Genomic DNA, 14,803 nt, shown 5'->3' with positions numbered 1-14,803 from the left:
ATTCTGCCTCCTCACGGTGGCAAACTTTACAACAACTTTTGAGAAGCAGCAAAACCGACAGACAGACAGATAGATAGACAGACAGATATGCACACACACAACTACTTGGAAGCCAACAACAGAGTTACATTTAATAACACTGCCAAACAGGGCCAGAAAGCTGGGAGATTTCTCCTCTTAGATACCCACTCTGCACTGTCAAACAGGGAAGGTCATTTTGCCTGGTCACTTAATTCCTTCTATCCTTATATCACAGGAGTTTTCTACTTTGGGATTGTTCAACTTTCATATGCATCGGAATAAAGTAACCATTCAGCAACGTTATTCACCTTGGTTAAAAAAAAGAAGAAGAAGAAGAAAAGAAAAAGAAAGACATTCATTGTGCAATGCCCAGGAAAAGCTGACACTAGGACGGTCTTCCGACAAGCGCTTGCAATTACCATCAGAGGAGAGGAGGGTAAATCCCGTCGGATCAGACCCAGGGAATCCTTTCCTTAAAAAAGAAATTATTCCATCCTCAATGGATGCTAGAGGACTTTTTTTTTTCCTAAGGAGACCACCCCTCGGGAACAAAAGTTACATATCAGTCACATGTTGGGAATAGGAGTAGGGAGCAGGTTTTGTTTTTTGCGGTTTTTTTAAGCGCACTAATTACGGGGGTGTTTTACAGTTCTAGAGACCACTCAGGCTCCTCCTGACCAATTGCGACCGGCATTTCATTGTCAAAAAGGAAGGGGGTGGGGTGGGGGCGATAGAGCCGACAGGGGGCTCCGCGGGGTGGGGAGTAGCAAGGTTACACTAAAGGGTACAGCACCGCCGCGAGCTGCATCTCCTTCCCTGGCGCCCCAAATAATTTACTGCGAACAGAGCGACTGCAACAGTCCCCTGTGAAGAGCCCAGCAAGACTGGCCCTGGCTGGTGCAGCTCAAGGTTTTCGATCACGGAGAGGGAGGGGGAGAAGATCTTTACCTTAATGCTACACTGAGCAGGAGTCTCAGACATGTCTCACAGCGAGAGAGATCAGGAAGTTCTCAGTTTTTTTCCACTTTCCTTTCCTCTCCCCAACCCAGAAACGCTCCACGGCCAGCCGGACGCAGTCATTTAAGAAGTTTCTTCCAGCATCTCTCCGGCAGCCGCCCCGGGGGTCTGCGAGCGCGCAGGGGGGGCGGGGCGGCCGGCGGAGTTGGGTGCGCGGGGCGGCGGGGGCGTGGGAGCTGGGCCCGAGCGTGGCTGCGGGGTCTGCAGGTCGCGGCGCGGCGCGGCGACCCGGGGCACAGCCCGGCCAGCCTCGCGCTCTCTCCTCCCACCCGCGGCCGGCGCCCCCGCCCCCCGCCCTCCCGCCGCTCTCCCTCGCTCGCTCGAATGTTTTCCTTCCTGGAAGAGAGAAACTGAAAGGCAGAACTGAGAAAGCGCTCTGCTCATTGATCTTGAGAGTTTCAGTGCCGAAACTGACGCGAATTCCCAGCACTGAGCTCTGTCTCTTAAAGGAGCCACCAGGAAATAAAAGCTCGGGTTACAGCCCGGCATCGGGGAAATAAAAGCCCGCCGGGGGGAGGGGCGCCGGCGGGGGCGCGGGCGGAGGAAACCCCGGGAGCCGGGCCGCGCGAGGCCGGTCTGCCGGCGAGGCGGGCGCACAGCCCACCCACCGCAGCGCGGCCCCGGCGCGGGCGCACGCCCTCCCCGCCGCGCCCTTCTGCCGGCCGGGGAGCCGGGCTTCCTCGGTTGAGCCAAACAATTGCCTCGCTCAAGGAAGACACGGTTAAAACACGGTACACTGGGGCCCAGGAAACCACAAAACAGGTTTGTTAAATGCCTCCCACCTTCCCCAGCTCTGCCTCTTTGATATCTTGAAATACACAAGGTTCCCCCCACCCCCCAAGCGCAGACGCAATGAAAATTATATATGAAGGGACATTCCGGTAAGGACACAGAATCCAAAGGAGGAAATAAAACAATAGCCTTTGTTCTGCTTCTCGACCGCTGCCTCTTTAAGAGAATCCACCAGGAAATGGGAGATCGGATTACAGTCTGCACACCGGGAAATGTGGGGAGAGCGAGCGCCCGAGCGCAACGCCAGAGACAAAGCCCGACGGCCGCGCTGCAGACGCAGGGGGACAACCGGGTGGGGGGATTCCCTGCGAAGGTGGGCGCCCCGAAAAGAGGAGACGCTGCGCGCGCCAGCCTGGGCTGCAGCTGCCTCCGGCGCTTCCCCAACCAAGCACGCGTTCAGGGGAAGGGAGGGCTGCTGGGCAGTTATCAAAGACAGTTGAGTTCCTTTTCCTGACAGTCCCCCCAGCCCCCGCCTTCCTCCCCGTTTCGAAATGCTCTTTCCATTTAAAGAAATAGCGGTCGCTACCAACCGAAATAGGTGACTCGACTGCAAAGTTGACAGGATGTGTTCCTGAAGATAATAGACCTCCCCAAGACCACTGCTCTGAAACCATCATCGGCCATTGAAGGACTCTGCGATCCTGCCAGGGACCAATAAATGATTGGAAAATAATTGAGGGGGAAATTAAGTCGGTGGGGCTGAGAGTTCTAGCCTATGGTACAGTTGGTCCGATTATTATTTTTAGTATTTACGGTCTCTCGAAACGCTCTTAAGTAGCCACTTCAGAAGACTAAGAACATTATAATTATGTTTAAATTCTAAACCCTGCTAATACATAATAGGGGGTTAATGTATGTTACAAATATACAGAATATATGTGTAAATACAGTGTGTAGAGAACAGGAAAGATTTCCCAGGTTCTCCCCATCCTACCTGCTGTCCTTCACTTCTCCAAAAGTTGAGACTTTTCAAACACGCTCATTAGAACACTGAACCAGAATTTATTAAAGGAGTCGGGGTGGAAGAGAGTCCTGTTGCTGGGAAGGTGGGAATAATGGGTGTTTGTAAGCCTCCAGGAACCTCAGTTTTTGTCACCTGGTAGTCCTATCTTCCCAAAGAGACTTCATGTCCACACCAACTCCTTTTGGATCACCAGCTGCCTCCCCACCCCTGCAGTTGGACAGATGTTGCAGACTTTGGTTCTGATGTCCCACTGCTGGCTTAAATCCTATAAATCTTGGTTTCACTTATCAATATGATAGTTGGCAACTCACTCCACTTTCTATAAAATGGGAATGAGGAATAGAACCTATCTCATATACAAAGTGCTCAATTACCTGAGTGCTTGACAAATTATATGTGCTCTATTAATGTTAGCTTCAATTACTTAATCTCAGAACTAAAACAACTCTCAACTTCCCTTTCCATCTCCTTATCTTCCTTCTCCAAGTGACTCACTAAAGTACTAGTTTGAATTAGATTGTATGTAGTTTCAAAGCAAAATAAACAATAACAACTGAGGCAAACACTGCTTTTAGACTAAAGATCAACAATCTCTTTTAGTGAAGGGGCCGATAACACTGGGGAACAAAATTTTTGTTGCACCCACAAAGACACTTGTTCTTACCTAATTCGAGTGTGCTGATCTCAAATATGACATTAGTTTTTCTCTGTAAGCTACAGTTTTTTTGCAATTCACTATTTTAGGTTTTCATCTTATTGTAAAATTTTCACATTTAGTTTAACATAATAAAGTAAAATGTCTTCTTGGACATCGTCTTTGTGAAAATATAATAATTTATATAATGCAGTAAATACACTAATACACTAAAAGATATCATTGCATCAGAATTTGTCTACAATTTTGAAAGAACATATTAAAACACTTATTTTAATCATAAATTTTGCACAAAACTTCTTTAAATTCTATTCAGGCAAAAATTTGCGTTTGTAGCTCTTGTATTTGTGTACTTGTTGAGGACAATCTTGTTTGATGCTCCAGCAGTAGTCTGATCATCACTAACAGCTCTGAGATCTATGGAAAACTTATCAAGGTGATTGTTCAGGAAGTGAATCTTAACGCTCATGTTACATCCAATGTCGCAGAAAGCCAACAGCATCCTTTGAACCAGAAGTTCATAGTTTTCTGCTTTTTTGTTGCCAAGGAAGTTCTTTGTAACTGTCACAAAAGACTGCCATGCTGCTTTCTCCTCCTTATTCATCTTCCTGGCAAATTCTTCATCACGTATGAGGGTTCGAATTTGAGGTCCATCGAATAAACCTGCTTTTCTCTTCTCGAAAGACAAGGCAGGAAAAGCAGAAATAATATGTTGAAAGCATTCACTTTCTCTATTCAAAGCCTGAACAAACTGTTTCATTAAGACAATTTTGATGTGAAGTGTGTGGGGGGGGAATGATCCTGTCTCGATTAACTACAGGTTCATTCACAATATTTTGCATCCCTACTTCCAGAGCTTCATGTTTCAGCCACTCCTTCTGTGTCCAGTGTTTCTCCTGAGCTCGGCTGTCCCACAAACACAGAAAGCAAGGATACTTCATGAAACCTTTCTGTTGTCCTAGCAGGAAATTTACCATTTTAAGATCCACACAAATGATCCAGTTATGCTCCTCAAACTTCAGATAGTTGAGGACAATTTTTATGTCATTCTTACTAAGTCATTCAATTCGGATTGGCTAAACTGCTGAGGAGTTAATGATTGCTTGGCATCAGAAGATGACCCTTCAGATTCTACAACCATTTCCTCATGCATCTTATCAAAATACACTTGATCACCATATTCACTTTTTTCATCCTTAGAATAAATGAAACCATTGAAAACTGGAATCAGGAGTGTCTCAGAGTGTGGGATAGATCATATTGCTGAAGGAATATTAGGATATGCGATCATATGCTGTTTTTTCTTGATGATGCCCTTTGTATGGATCAGACAGAAATAACAGTCACTGCTGTGGTCCTTAGGTTCACGCCAAACCATGGGAATACCAAAAGGCATTCCTTTGCGTTTTCCTTTTGTCCAGTCACGAAGCATTTTTTCACAATTATGACACACAATATGAGGAGCCCAATTCTTGCCTTGATCGCCAAGGGGAACTTGAAAATAGGCAATATATGCACGTGTCACAAATGATGAAATATTGCGCCTTTGACGTTGAAATGTGTAACAGCCACATATATAACAGAAGGTGTCAGGATTATTCTTACATTTACACCTACTCGAAGAAGCCATGATTCAATCTTAAAACAAAATAAGAGGGTGTTTTTACCAGATAATAATTTTTTACATTTAAAAACAACTACAATTATGTCAAAGTGATGTTTGTAAAACATTAATTTCCTTGTGGTTATGTTCAATCCAAGAGTCGTTGCCCTTTAACTCCAATTCAAAAACCAATGCATGCCAAAACTGTAACAAAAAAAATTAAAATTGCATGAAAACTAGAGCATGCACCAAAAAATGGATTTCAGATTTGGAATCAGCAACACAGAAATATATAGAAAGGTTCTAAAACCTCATGCAACAGAAAATTTAAAAAATTGTTCCCCAGTGTAATAAATATTTGGCGCTTTGTGCACAGAGATAAAATTGAGGACATTAAATAGATACTTATATAAGGAGAAACTATATATCCACGATTTTTTATTGACAAAAATATAAGGTATAATAGTAATAACAATTGTAATACAGGTCTAAAGATGAGAGAAATGAAGCTCTTTTTTTGTGGGAGGAGGGATAGCATTTCATTTATTAGTTAAACCCCAGTTCAAAGTGTTCTCTGTCATCAAAATTGATTGTAAATGTTTACCTGTTCATGCCGATCTATAACGAGATTTTACATATTTCAGTTTTGAAAGTATCTTTTCACCCAGATAGGTACTGTCAAATATATCAATCCTTGAGCATATGATTTTTCTTGAGCATATTTCTGTAATTCCATTAGAATTTTGTAAATTCTCTTGTCATTTCCCCTTTAGCATGCCCTTACATTGTAGATTAATCACTTTCAGTTGAAGGTTAGGTGCAAGCACCTCAATTGCACAGTGACATGGATTTTAAATATGGAACTTTCTTTTCACTTACATCAGAATCCACAAACTACTGTTGGAACTGTAGTTTGAGCTGAGAAAAAAAGAAATGCTCCAAATTTGTGTCGGGATGAAAATCTTGTTTCTTGTTTTAACTGTTGACAGCATGGGAAGTGTATAAAGCAGATTGGTATTATTTGTGATTCAAACAATGTTAGCTGTAGCAAAATGATTTCACTGCAGTATAAGCTTCACACATAGCTCAATTTTGCCTTGTAGTGTGAGGTTGAATTCATGAAAACCATTATCAAGGCTATAGTCAAAGTTAATTTCCAAAGACATTTAGTATTCAATAATACTGGTTGAGAGTACTTTTCATTCATCCATTCATTCATGCCCATTTGTCAGTTGTTTTTCTCTATGCCTTGTTTCTTGACTTCGATTGAGTTAATTGGATGTCTTTCTCATATTTCATTTAAATTCCTAGATTGTCTTTCTAGCTTTTCCTTCTTTGTTAAATATAGTGGTTGCTCTCAAAATCACATCTTTAATGATCACAGTCTATCTTCAAATAATATTGTTTATTTTATTTATTTATTTATTTATTTATTTGTATTTTTCTGAAGCTGGAAATGGGGAGAGACAGTCAGACAGACTCCCGCATGCGCCCGATCGGGATCCACCCGGCACGCCCACCAGGGGCGACGCTCTGCTCCTCCGGGGCGTTGCTCTGCCGCGACCAGAGCCACTCTAGCGCCTGGGACAGAGGCCAAGGAGCCATCCCCAGCGCCCGGGCCATCTTTGCTCCAATGGAGCCTTGGCTGCGGGAGGGGAAGAGAGAGACAGAGAGGAAGGAGGGGCGGGGGTGGAGAAGCAAATGGGCTCTTCTCCTGTGTGCCCTGGCCGGGAATCGACCCCGGGTTCCCCGCACGCCAGGCCGACGCTCTACCGCTGAGCCAACCAGCCAGGGCTATATTGTTTATTTTATGACTAAGAAATTTACAACAGCATGATTTCATTTGTCCCCTTCTCATTCTTTATATTGTTTTCTATTTTATTTCTATATGTTATACATTGTAGAGTGGTGGGGTTTTTTGACATTTAAAAATTGTGAATATATGTATGTAATGAAAGTACTAAAATATATGTCTCTTGTTAATTTTCCCAGATATTTGTCCTTTCTGGTACTTTTTTATTTCTTCTTGCAGAATATCATTTCTCTTTGACCTCAAGAACTTTGTACAGCATTTCTTGTAGCACAATTTGTTGGAGATGAAGTCTCAACTTTTGTCTGTCTGAGGATGTCTCTATTTCAATTAATTTGAAGGATAATTTTCACTGTATATAAAATTTTAGGTTGACAGTTTTTTTTTTTCTTTTTTGGCACTTTAAACATGTCATTTATTTCTGTCCCATTAATTTCTTATTAAAAATAATTTGTAGTTCATATTTTAGCTTCCTGCATGTTGTACTTTCTCATATGTGCCTTTACTGGGAGGCTGCAACTGAGCCAGTGACCCCTTGCTCTAGCCAGCAATCTTGGGTTTCAAGCCAGCGACCTTTGGGCTCAAACCAGCGACCATGGCGTCATGTCTATTATCCCATGCTGATGCCAGTGACCCCGCATTAAGCTAGCAACCCCATGCTTAAGCTGGTGAGCCCATGCTCAAGCCAGCAACCTTGGGGTTTTGAACCTGGCTTCTCAGCATCCCAGGCCGGCACTGTATCTACTGCAGCACCACCTGGTCAGGCACATGTGGGATATTTCTTGATTAACTCCTATTCATGATTACCTTTCTTGACCATGGTTACATTTTTTTGCTTTTTTTGTGTGTCTTGATTGTTGTAATGTGTGCTGGAAATTTTATATAAAAATAGACAATAAATTAAATTATATTTTCCTCTAAAAAAGACGACACACCTTCTTCTAATCTATAAAACCACTAGAATTGAGGCTGAGTAAATATAATCTAGATTATATATTTTTATTTCTATTATACTTGAGTTGGATTTGTACTATACTCTAATGTTTTAGTTTGATTCAAATCACCACTGGCCTCAAATATTTTGAAGGCAGGATCAAGACCTTTTCTATAAGCAAATATTAACATAGAGCTGTTATTCTCAGTTTTTCTATTAATACTTTTCTTGATGTTTGCCTTAGCTTCTAGCCTTACGGGAGATCTCACTTTCCTTCTGCTCCCAAACCCAATTTTTCTTTTCTAAAGATCTTTCCCTCAGCCCTCTATCATTCCACAATTCTTTCTAAGCTTTAAAGTCCAATGCATCTCTGAGAGTTTCTCTTAGCTCTTCTTCTTCTTTTTTTTTTTTCTTCTTTTCCAAATGAGAGAAGGAAAGATAGAGAGACAGACTCCCGCATGTGCCCCAGCTGGGATCCACCCAGCAACCCCCATCTGGTGCCAATGCTCTGCCCATCTGGGGCCATGCTCACAACCAAGCTACTTTTAGTGTCTGAGGCAAAGTCTCCACAGAGCCAACCTCAGTGCCCAGGCTGATGCGCTTAAACCAATGGCCATGGGAGGGGAAGAGAGAGAGAGAGAAAGAGAAGGGAGAAGGGGAGGGGTGGAGAAGCAAGTGGTCACTTCTCCTGTGCGCCCTGACCGGGAATCAAACTCGGGACATCCACATGCCAGGCCCGACTCTCTACCACTGAGCCAACTGACCAGGTCCTCTCTTAGCTCTTCTTCATTATCCTTGTTTTTGCAGCCCTCATCCAGTAGTTAGTGAATATCAGTAGGCAAGAATTGTGAGGTAGTATGGTTTTACTCTGTGCCTGTGATTCCTCTGGATTCTCACCTGTCACAGCAACCCACACACCACCATTAAAATTTATTAAAAGTTAGGCTGATTTCTCCGTACCATTGTCTGTGGTGGATTACTCTTCTCTACACTTTATTCAGGATTGAAAGCTACTGTGGATCTTTTCTCTCATATGGGTTGTCATTCTCTGAAATTCAGTTCACTTAGTTTTTTCTGTGCTCTCATCTCTGATTTTTTTTAACTACTATTGTACAGATAATCTGGTTTGTTTTGGGGAGTTAGGGAGTGTATTATGATCTCTTGAGATTTTCTACATCCCAACTGAAAAAGGAACCTGAATGTGTAATCAGTCTTCATCCTCCAAAAGAGTGATGGAGAGGGGCAAAGAGTGGGGAAGAATGAACAGTTAAACAATGTGGAAGTGGATGTGTTTAATTTAAAAACCTGTAGCTATTACCATAGTATAATTTTTTTTCTTTTTCTTTTTATTCAGTGAGAGGAGGGGAGGCAAAGACAGACTCCCACATGCACTCGACCAGGATCCACCCTGCAAGCCCACTAGGGGGTGATGCTCTGCCCATCTGGAGCCCTTGCTCCATAGCAACTGGGGGCATTCTAGTGCCTGAGGCAGAGGTTATGGAGCCATCCTCAGCGCCTGGGGCCAACTCACTCTAATTAAACCATGACTGCAGGAAGGGAGGAGAGGAGAGAGAAAGCGAGTGGGGGGGAGTGGATAAGCAGATGGGCACTTCGCTTGTGTGCCCTGATCAAGAATTGAACCCGGGAAATCCACATGCTGGGCAGACGCTCTACCACTGAGCAAACCAACCAGGGCCTAATGTTATATCTTAAAAATGAAAACAATTCCATTTTAAACAATATAAACTACAATAAGAAACACTATCCATATATCTTCACCAAACCAGAATTCATTAACCTAATGGGCATGCTTCTTTAAGAGGAGTCTGTTGTAATTGATGGGGTGGGAAAGAAGAGGAGAAGCGTTTATGCTTATCCAAATAAGACATGGATTTTAACATATTGAGAATCACTGCCCTAAATTACATATATATATTCTTTATTATATCAGTCAGGGTGTAATCAGAGAAACAGAATTGTGAGTGTGTGATGTGTATAATATACATACATATATGTATATAGTGATTCTGCTTCTCTAATTGCACGACTGATACAGTAAAGGAAATGTATATATAGGGCAGGCAGTTGGGAAGAGCAGATGGATATAAAGTGGATAAATTCAAGAATAAACTATGATTCAAAAGCATGAGCTGGAGTCCATGGGGATGGTCTAACACCCATGTGAATTCTCATTGCCTCTGACCTTAATGGCCTGGGTGTCCTACACAAGCTTGGGCCCTTTATCATGAAACTAAACATACACTGAACATACACTCACACCTGACCCAGGAGTTGCAGAAGCTGAATTGGTGTCTTGGCAAAGCAGGAACAGTCACCAGCTCACACACCAATGAATTGAAGCAACAGATAAATGACAGTGTTTGCAAGCTACATACTGGACTACATACAGGACACCCTCTTGTGGCCCACCCTAATTGGAAACACAAGAGAATTCTGGGAATGTAGTTAAACTTCACCAATCTGTCAGATTACGAAGTCATTACACATAATAATCAGCTTTTGATAAACCCTCTGACAGTTATATTTTCAGAGTTTTTTCAGTATTCTATCACATCTTTTCCCACCTAACCTTCAAACTGTTTTATTCCATATGCCTTCTCCTTATGGCTTCTCCATCTTTCTTACTAATGCCACCATATTATCAACCTCCAATTTACCGAACCTCAAAATAATTTTTGACATGCAGCTCTCTTTTATGCCATACAGAGCATTCCCAAATCTTTCTGTTTTGTCCACAGATTTTCTTCTGTCTTCCCATAAGTAGCAACTTCAGTTTGGATTATTGCCACTTTCCTTTTTCTACCACCAAACTCTTATACTTCATCTCAAATCTCTTACTTCATCATTCCCATTTTTGTCCCTAAACCTTGTCCCATTTTACTCAAAACTGCTCACACACACAAACTATGGAACTATTTGTTTTCTGTTAAGTAGTACCTGAAAACCACTTCTTTCATAAATCCATCTCACACTATGTAAATGGAAGGTGTCCAAGAAGATAAACAATTGAAATATTGGCATGGATTTATTATGTAAGAACTGCTCATCTGTCCCCTAATTATGAACTGGGAGGGTTCAGAAGACACTCTCTTCATCAAGGCCTTCAGAAATGCAGACATCAGCCTCCTTGTCAAGTTCTGTGGCAGCCATTCTCTGTAAGTCCTTAATGCTACCATTAAACTGAGGATGGTGGGATACTGGAGTGATGGGTGCCGAGTGACATCACTTAACCATTTTAACCACCGAGACAAGAAAACCGTGGTTGTTATAATAGACAGAGTTAAAGTGATCATCAGAATGGTTTGGTCTCTGGTGTTGGCTGATTTATAATGATCTCCTTAGGAATAAATAAATATATATATACAAACACACACCCTACCAATATTATATTTGGTTTTTATACATAAAAGAGCTCTAGATCTAAAGTAAAGAATTCTGACTTGAATTCCATAATAGTTGGTTCTGGATCCTCAACTGACTCAATCTTGATTCAGCCTCTTAATTTAAGGGAAAGCAGGTCTCCCTGCCACATAGCCAAAATGTATGCTGTAAATCTACCTACCCTTTCTCAAAGGCACTTACCACTGTGAATGTGCACTGCTGGAGGAAAAACAACTAGAATTTGGGGGTATTATTGTACTCTAGCTCTAAATTAACACTGATTTCTAGAGACCTAATATATCGCTTTGGTGTGTCAGTCAGAGTAGGGCCTAAGGTCAGGGAACAAGTGGAATTTCAACTTGAGCCCAACTCATAGTGGGCATGGTGGACACCCAGACCCGCTGCTGCGGTTATTTTTCTAGTTCTAAATGCAGAGTTGGAATTTACATAGTCAGAAAATGGCAGCATCCCCACATTATTGTCCAAATTATGGAGTGAGGGCTTTATAATAGAAAAGGCTGGGAAGAAGTTCCTAGAACTCTATCTGCTTGCTAAAATAATAAACCAAAGGCAATCTTAGGTTCTTGGAGGGATTATTAAGCATAGTGCCATCATAAAGGCCTTAAAGAAAGGAGAAGTGGTGAGTTCTATTACATTCACATTTATTTCTCCTGTTTGGCCTGTGAAGAAGAGATAGATCTTTGAGAATATTGATAAATTATAGTGAACTTAATCAGGCCATGATTCCAGCTGCAACTGGTGTTTCAAATGAGGTTTCTTTATTGTAGCGGACCAATACAATCCTTGGTACCTAGTATTCAGCTCTTGGTCTGGTTAATACTTTACCTCTTTTCTCTCATAATAAAGACTACAAAAAACAGTTTCTTTTCAACTGCTAGGACTAGCAGCAAAACACTTCACTGACCTATTTCAAGCCTTTATCAACTCTACAGCCTTCTAACATAATCTAGTTGGAAAAGACCTTAATTGCTTTTCATTCCACAAATATTATTTTGGACCATTCTGATAACAATATCATGTTGACTGACTCTAATGAGCAGAAGGTAGGAAATATACAGAGGTTGAGAAATAAATTTCCCAAAAGTTTAAGAGTCTTTCACTTTAGTGACTGCCTCTGATCTGGGGCATCATCAAGATCTCTTTTAAGTTGCTGCATCTAACCCTTCCTACTCCAAAGAAAGACATATAACATCTGGTGGGCTTCTAGTTTTCAGTGGGCCCAGTTTAAGAGAAGTCTGGCCCTGGCCGGTTGGCTCAGTGGTAGAGTGTCGGCCTGGTGTGCAGAAGTCCTGGGTTCAATTCCCGGCCAGGGCACACAGGAGAAGCACTCATCTGCCTCTCCACCCCTCCCCTTCTCCTTCCTCTCTGTCTCTCTCTTCCCCTCCCACGAGGCTCCATTGGAGCAAAGATGGCCCGGGCACTGAGGATGGCTCTATGGCCTCTGCCTCAGGTGCTAGAATGGCACTAATCGCAACAGAGCAACACCCCAGATGGGCAGAGCATCGCCCCCTGGTGGGCGTGTCAGGTGGATCCTGGTAGGGTGCATGCGGGAGTCTGTCTGATTGCCTCCCCGTTTCCAGCTTCAGAAAAAAAAAAAAAGTCTGTGCAACAGGTCCAAGTTGTGTGCCAATTTTTGTGCCCCTTGAGCCCTTTGATCCAGAAGATGCACTGATTTTTTTTTTTTTGTACTTTTCTGAAGTTGGAAACCGGAGGCAGTCAGACTCCCGCATGTGCCTGACTGGGATCCACCAGGCATGCTCACCAAGGGGCGACGCTCCACTGCAACCAGAGCCACCCTAGCGCCTGAGGCAGAGGCCATGGAGCCACCCTCAGAGCCCGGGCCAACTCCGCTCCAATGGAGCACCAGCTGCGGGAAGGGAAGAGAGAGACAGAGAAGAAGGAGACGGGGAGGGGTGGAGAAGCAGATGGGTGCCTCTCCTGTGTGCCCCAGCCGGGAATCGAACGTAGGACTCCTGCACGCCAGGCTGATGCTCCACCACTGAGCCAACCCACCAGGGCAGATGCACTGATATTTGAAATGTCTATGATAAGGAAGTTATGGGGCCCTTGGCAGGATCTTATACGTGAATTACAGCAGATCTCTAGGATTTAGGAATACAACTATGCCATCTTCTAAACATCAAGATTCTTCTTTTAAGAGATTACTTCTGGTTTGTTATGGGGTTCTCGACGAGACTGAATACCTGATTTTGGATGGCCAACTTATCATGGAACTTGATCTACCCATTTGGAACTATGTGAAAGTCATTACGTTGGGCATGCGCAGCATCACTCCAACATGAGTGGAAGTGATGTGGATGAGATTGGTCTTAAGCAGCTCTTGGAGGCACACGTAAGTTGTATGAGCCACTGGCTCAGATTCTTAGGGCTATTACTCCTATGAAATTTAGTTGTCTCTCTGAACCCACACCTATGGCCTCTTGAGAGGTTTTCTGTGTCCACCTTACTAACTGTGGCTACCACCCCAATCAGGAGTGACCCTAAAAAAAACGGTGCTTATAGAAAATCTTTTCAGTGGTCAGAACTGGATACTTTTTTGTCAGCAAATTTCTGGAAAAAACACCTTTTGTGGACTTAAAAACCACCTTATTCTTCCTTGTAGTATTCCTCACAGCATTGCTTTTGCACAGGAAACTGATTTTATATCAAGTAAGTTACAGCAGTGGGCTCAAACTCATAAAACTCACTGAGTGGATCATGTCCTCCCTTATTTTGAAGCAGTTAATCTGATAGGATAGCAGGATGGCCCTTTGCAGACTCAGTTGTGGTGTCAGCAAGCTGATAACACTTTGCAAGGCTAGAATAAATTCTTGCAGGAAGCAATATATGCACTACTGAGTAAGCAATGACCATATGGTGCGTTTTCCCTCAGTTCCAAGAATTAGGGGATGGAAATGGGATTAGCAGAGCTCCTCTTATTACTGACTCTAATGGCCCACTAGCAAAAGCTATGCTTCCTGTCCTCTCAACTATGTGCTTGGTTGGTTTAGAAGTCTTAGTTCCAAAGGAAGAGTGTTTTCACTGAGGACACTACAATGGTTCCATCACACTGGAAGCTGAGATGACAACCTGGTCATTTGGAGTTTCTAATGCCACTGCACCAATGGGCAAAAAAAGTGGCTCACTGTGTTAGCTGGAGTGATTGATCCTTATCTTCAATGGGAAATTGGGTTGTCACCGTGCAATGGGGGTGTGGAGGGGTATCTCTGGAATTCAACAGATCCTCTGGGGACCCCTCTTCATCCTGCTATGAATGGTGGAAAAGTTGACAGAAACTACAACAACCCAAGAGAGTAGGATTGCAAAGGTTTGGGTCACCCTCCAGGAAACTTGAGGTGCTTGAAGAGAGCAAAGAGTACTGACCAGATAGTGGGAAAAGGAGGTTATATATGGGTGTGTGTGTGTGTGTGTATATATATATATACACACACACACACACACACACACACACACACACATACATACACACACCTGGCCAATTGGTTAAGAGGTAGAGCATCGGCCCAATGTGTGGCAGTCCTGGGTTCGATTCCTGGTCAGGACACACAGGAGAAGAAACCATC

At 43.1% G+C, this 14,803-nt stretch overlaps 1 protein-coding gene across 4 annotated transcripts in view; it reads right to left on the bottom strand.

The window, feature by feature from the left end:
- The window catches only part of ETV6 (ETS variant transcription factor 6), a 235,077-nt gene extending 233,328 nt beyond the window's left edge, over nucleotides 1-1,749 (bottom strand). For 3 of the 4 annotated variants that reach the window (XM_066264339.1, XM_066264312.1, XM_066264319.1), the window contains exon 1: nucleotides 970-1,745. Coding sequence is in view for 3 of the 4 variants with exons in the window: in XM_066264312.1 (XP_066120409.1) it covers nucleotides 970-1,002 (33 nt within the window). In the remaining variant the exon portion in view is untranslated. Of the gene's footprint in view, nucleotides 1-969 lie in introns of all 4 variants that reach the window. The other variant, XM_066264350.1, reaches the window with a different exon arrangement.
- Between the last annotated feature and the right edge of the window lie 13,054 nt (nucleotides 1,750-14,803).

The sequence above is a fragment of the Saccopteryx bilineata genome, chromosome 1 (genome assembly GCF_036850765.1).
Source record: "Saccopteryx bilineata isolate mSacBil1 chromosome 1, mSacBil1_pri_phased_curated, whole genome shotgun sequence".
NCBI lineage: Eukaryota > Metazoa > Chordata > Mammalia > Chiroptera > Emballonuridae > Saccopteryx > Saccopteryx bilineata.
Note: the sequence above shows the minus strand (reverse complement) of the source record. Positions and strands in the feature narration are given on the sequence as shown.